This window comes from Grammomys surdaster, unplaced genomic scaffold, assembly GCF_004785775.1.
Source record: "Grammomys surdaster isolate TR1022 unplaced genomic scaffold, NIH_TR_1.0 554, whole genome shotgun sequence".
NCBI classification, from domain to species: Eukaryota; Metazoa; Chordata; class Mammalia; order Rodentia; family Muridae; genus Grammomys; species Grammomys surdaster.
In genome coordinates, this window is record NW_021604973.1 from 334,973 (window position 1) to 340,971 (window position 5,999).

Below are 5,999 nucleotides of genomic sequence, written 5' to 3' on the forward strand. Positions count from 1 at the left end.
GAAAGAGGATGAGAAGTATAGCATGTATCTGAGTATCCTAAATTCATGCTAATGGAGACTGCAGAGAGGACTCGGGCTGAGAGCACTTGCTGCTCTGCCAGAGGACTGCAGTTTGGTTTCCAGCACCCACGTCAGGTGGCTTAGTCTCCTGACCCCAGCTCCAGGGAATCCAATCCTCTTCTGGTACCTACATGCCTACATATATGTGTGTGTCACACCATGTGTGCCCAGACACACATAATAAAATGATACAAATAAATCTTTAAGTCCATGATAGTTACCCTGTGTATATATTTAGCAGGGGTCTGTGTCCCTTCTTGCGGATACCACTATCTGTGAGAACTAAGCACACAGAACTGCACTTGTCTTATTGACATGGAACCAGGAACTCTGGAGATGTGTATTGCCCTGCTATCATAGTGATCCCTAAGAAAGTGTGTAAGTATCAGATGCTGTGATGTCGTCCCTGTCTTCACTGTTAAGTTCACAGTTGGGAGAACCTAATGGAATTAGAAACTGTACTGGCGGGGCTGGCAGAATGGCATTGGTTAGAGCACTAGCACTGGCTGCTCTTCCAGAGGTCCTGAGTTCAATTCCCAGCACCCACATGGTGGCTCACATTGTCTGTAACTGTTAGTCCCATGGGACCTGATGCTCTCTTCTGACATGCAGATGTACACGCAGATAAAACACTCATGCATATCAAATACACGAATACATTTTTAGATTACAGGTAAAGAGGGCTAACCTTGGTTGATCCCTTTCACGGTTCCTTCTATCCCTGAAAGGCAAAATAAGGGTTAAACATTCTTCCCTGTGCTCTGCTCTGCACTGCTGTAAACCCTCTGATCCTATTGCTCTGAAAATGCAGTTCACTGTGTGAAAAGCATACAAGACACAGTGTCTGCACGCCAGTATCATGGTGTTTGCTTTGAAAGTGATTCCAGCCCTTATTTATTTATTTATTTATTTATTTATTTATTTTGGTTTTTCGAGACAGGGTTTCTCTGTGTAGCCCTGGCTGTCCTGGAACTCACTCTGTAGACCAGGCTGGCCTCAAACTCAGAAATCCTCCTGCTTCTGCCTTCCAAGTGCTGGGATTAAAGGCATGTGCCACCACCGCCCAGCTCCAGCCCTTATTTAAAAACCATAAATAGTACTTTTAGTATTTTACAAAAGAGCATCTGCAGTATTGGGGTTTTATTATAGCATTTCATACATTTTTGTTTCTGTCATTCCTGTTCTCTTAACTCACATCTCCTGTCCCTGCTACCTGTCCTCTTCCTCTTCCTCTTCCCAGGGCCCCAACAGCTCTCAAGTCATATGTATTCTGTTGCTCTTTCCCTCTCCCCTTAAGACTCTTTTCTACTTTCATGGCTCTTCTTCTAGTTTCATGACATGTATACACACACCCCCATGTACACACATACCACACATACACATACACACATACATACATACAAACAATTAAAAACATTAGATTTATATGTGAAAGAAAACATGCAGCATTTGTCTTTCTGAGTCTAGCTTATTTTAATTCACATAACAATTTGTAGTTCCTTCCATTTTCCAGAAAATGCCATGATTTCACTTTTCTTTTGGCTAAGTAAAATTCCGTTATACTTGTGCTGTGATTTATCTGGTGATTGGCATCTTAGAGATTGTGAATGATTCAACAGTGAACTATCTCTGTGGTAGGACTCAGAAACCTTTTGGAGGCATATTCCAGTTTGTCAGTTCTTAAAGTTATTTTTGAACTTTGTCTGTGTCTTTGTCCCGAAGTAGTTTTCCTCCAGCATTTCAGCTTCTCATTTGTTTTGTTTTTTGAGACAGGGTTTCTCTGTGTAACAGCCCTGGCTGTCCTAGAACTCACTTTGTAGACCAGGCTGACCTTGAACTCACAGAGATTTGCCTGACTCTGCCTCCCAAGTACTGGGATTAAAGACATGTGCCACCACACCTGGCTTGTCATATTTTATATTAAGGCCTTTGATATATTTTAAACTGATTTGTTGTTGTTATTTGTTGTTTAAGGTAAGAGATAGGGATCAAATTTCATCCTTCTACATGCAGAAAGCAAAGGTTTCAAAGAGTTTGTCTTGTTTCCAATGCATATTTTTAATACTCCTGCCAAAAGCAGGTTGTCTATAGCTCCATGGGCTGATTCTGGGTCTTTTATTCTGCCCCATTGGTCTGTGCATCTGTTTCTGTCCCGGGACATGCTGTGGCCACTGTGGCTCTGTGGTATAATGTGAAGTCAGACACTGATAGCTGACATTGTTCTTCTGCTTAGGAGTGTTTTAACTATTCAGGCTCTTTTGTGTTTTTTCTATGAATTTTAGGTTATTTTTTTCTAGTCCTGTAAAAAATATCATTTGAATTTTGGAATCACAGTGAATCTGTAGAGCACATTTGGTGATTTGGCTGTTTCCATAATATGATGTTAATCCATGACCGTGGAAAGCCTTCCTAATGTCTAGTACCTTTAGTTTCTTTCTTTAGTACCTTGAAGTTCTCACTGTAGAGTCCTTCTACCTCCTTGGTTAGACACATTCCTAGGGATTTTCTTGTTACTAAGGCTGTTTTGAATGGTATAATTGATTCTGATTTCTTTCTTGGCAAATGAATTGTTGGTGTATAGGAAAACTACTGATTTTTAACATATTGGTTTTGTGTTCTGCCACTTTGCTGAAAACACAGATTTAGGAGTGTTTCCAGACTTCAGTGTACCTTAAGAAGTGAAACCATGCGTTCCTTTATGTACAGAATGGTGTCACCTGAAAATAGGGTCAGTTGACTTCATACTTGCTGTTTATATCACTTTTATTTCTTCTCTTATTGCTCTAGCTGCCTTTGAGCATTCTTTTAAATGAGAGGAGAAAGAAGGTACCTTGCATACTTCCAAATTTTAGAGGAAGCACTCTCCTTCAATGTTGGCTATAAGTTTGTTGTATGCTGCCTTTATATGTTTGCTCTGCTCCTAGTTTCTTTAAGCTACCTTGAAGGCATATAGAACTTTCCCAGATACCTTTTCTGTGTGTATTGAGGTAATCAATTCATTTTTGTCTTTAAGTCTGTTTACATGTTGGGTTACATTTATTGATTTGCATATGCTGAACCAGCCCTGCATCCCTGAAGTGAAATCAAATCATCTTTGTTCTGATGTGTGATCACCAATTTGTTCCCTTTGTTTGTGTGTCCTGGGCTTATTCTTCTGAGTGGATTTTGTTTGTAGTCTACTCTGTCAGCTCTGCCAGCCTATTGATATTTCCTGAGAAGGTTGATTCTACCTTTTACTCTTAGTTTGTGGATAACTTTGCCAGTAAGTTATTTTTTGGAGACAGGGGAAATAAATAAGTTTGTTTCTTAATCCAGTCCACCTGTATTATTTTCAGTGTTCGGTTGAGGTTATTGCTTTTAAGGTTAGAGTTGAGAGAGGCTTGCTAGTTCCAATGGTTGTTTTAGCAGTTGTTCTGGCCGTTTAATTATTAGTAGTAAACTTTTTTCCTCCTTTAGTATTAGGGGTGTGCTAGTTTCCTGTGTCATGCATAATGAATTTCTTCTCAGCTGACCTTTGGTCCATGGGTAGGACTCTTTCTTTTTCTGCTGTGTATAGTATTTAAGTGGTTTCTGCAATGCCACCTTTTTTTTTTTTTATCATGAATTGCATTAGTTTATGCTTACCTTGATATGTGAGGAAATGACTTATTGGGTACAGTGTTCTTGCTTGGCAGTTATTTATGTTTGGGGCTTGAAGCATATTGTTCCATGCTTTCTTAGCTTCTAAGGCTGCTAACATGTTATTCTAATTTGTCTTCATTGTATATGCATCAGCGTTTTCCCTTATACCTTCTAATATTGTTTCTTAGCTTTACATTTCTGACATTTGGAGCAGTTAGTGTTCATTGTTAACTTGACAGAATCTAGAATGACCTGGGAGATGAGCCTTTGGGCAAGCTTATGGGAGGTCTCTTGATTGCTTTAATAGAGGTAGGAGGGCACACTAGGGATGGAGTTATTCCCTGGCTGGACTCCTCAACTGTGAACATGGAGAGCAGGGGCTAAGCAGCAGCATGCATCCACCTCTGTCTGGTTCCCACCTGTGGATGTGATGCAACCAGCTGCATCCAGCTTCTACCATCTTGACTTCCTCTCTGTGGTGGAGAGGCCAAAATAAACTCCTCCTTTCCTCAGTTTCCTTGTCAGGGTCTTTCATCCCAGCAACAGAAAAACCCAAGACAGCATTGTAGTTTAACTATGATATGTCATTGTTCTCTGGTCCTATCTCTTTGGGGCTTGAAATGGCTCACATCTTTGAATGTCCGTTTTGAATGTCCTTGCACAAAAGTGCAAGGGATTTCAACAGAGAATATGATGGATGGAAGACATAAGGGTCTTAGCATTTCCTCCTTGTTGGGATGATAGGGTTTCTTCCTCCTCTTCAGTTGTCTGTGTATCAGGCTCTACACGTGGAGGGAAGGGTACAGCCCTTACTGAACCAGTGAAGACCCTTGGAGAAATAAACGGAGGAAAGGGCAGGACATATTGGCACGCAGGTGTAGAGACTGATAGAACTCTGTAGCCTTGAAGTGTAGTGACAGCTCCCACCCTGAACACGCTGATGAATCCTGTGTCTACTCCTCTGCAGATAACGTGATCAATGGGCAGGATTATGAAGTAATGATGCAGATTGACTGTCAGGTGATGGACACCAGGATCCTCCACATCAAAAGCTCCTCAGTTCCCCCTTATCTCCGAGATCCTCAGAGGAACCAAACCAGCACCTTCTTTGGTTCCCCTCCAACAGCCACAGAGACGACCCATGTGGTCAGCACCATCCCTGAGTCGTTACAGTAGTGCCCTCCCTGAACTGCTCTGGAAAGCAGAGAGCGGGCCTCACCAAACTGAAGAGCTGGTGAGATGCCGCCCTCTCCCTCCTCGGCAAGCAGAGAACTGCTGCGTACTGCAACTCCAGGGGAAGAGAAAGAGAACAAGAAGCCGCTCTGCTTTTCACCACCTACTCAGCAGTGTGGAACCTGCTAGAGAGCAGATCTCTGGTGGCAGTGTAGCCCTGTGGGCAGTGTCGCCTGCTGTTGGTTCTGCCATGCGTCTTTAGTACTTTTCCCATTGTGTGTTTTGTTCTCAGTCATCTTCCTTCAGGTCAGACCCACTTCCTCTTCTGTCCACTGCGCTTCCTGGCACAGTAAAGAGATTTGTATTTAAAGCTTAAAAACACGTGTTCATGTGGTTTCCACCAATTGGCTTTCTCTCTCCTTTGATTCAAATCCATTCTGAATATTGTGCTTGAGAAAACACATTTCAGAAAACTGAGCAGCCAAAACATCCCACAAAGAGTCAGAACAATTCCGAGTTTGGGTAAAGGGATTATCTCCAGTTGGTAGAGTTTATTTTTACTTGTGATTTGTGGTTCAGCCTGAATAAATAACTGTTGTGGGGTCAGAGAGTGAGCCCCACACTGGAGCCAAGGGAAGGGCAGGCCAGTGGTGGAGTGGAAGAGAAGGTGACTCCATTTTCTTATACATTTAAGCACCGGGTTCATATGGCCTTTGTAAGCTCAGAGCCACAACCACCCTTCACTCTTGGAACTCAGCTAATCAGCAAAGAGCTTTAAAGACCTCAGGGCAAATGCCTTCCTCTCATTGTGAACCCTCAGCCCAGGACACACTTCTGTGAAACCAGACTCAGCAAGGAACTTGGAGGTGACCAGGTTTAAGCAAGACTAGAGAGTTTCCCTTAAGAACTGACAGTGCACACAACAAGCTTGGATTCTCAGGCTGTAGCACAGTATTGTGAAATTCTCAGTTTCTCCAGTGGAATTAAGTTGTTGCTATGACTGTGAACATGCCTTTAACCCTAGTACCATTTGGAAGGAAAGGCAGGCTTTGTTTGATATCAGCCTGGTCTACAAAAAATTCTAGGACAGGACAGCTAAAGCTGTATAGAGAAGCCACTTCAAAAGTAAATGAATAAATAAATAA

At 42.2% G+C, this 5,999-nt stretch overlaps 1 protein-coding gene across 2 annotated transcripts in view; it reads left to right on the forward strand.

Annotated features, from left to right (window-relative positions):
• Atf6 (activating transcription factor 6) overlaps positions 1 to 5,258 on the forward strand; it is a 164,176-nt gene extending 158,918 nt beyond the window's left edge. For both annotated transcript variants that reach the window (XM_028781831.1, XM_028781832.1), the window contains exon 16: positions 4,649 to 5,258. In XM_028781831.1, the coding sequence (XP_028637664.1) occupies positions 4,649 to 4,857 (209 nt within the window). In that variant the 3' untranslated portion in view covers positions 4,858 to 5,258. The remainder of the gene's footprint in view (positions 1 to 4,648) is intronic.
• The last annotated feature ends 741 nt before the right edge of the window (positions 5,259 to 5,999 follow it).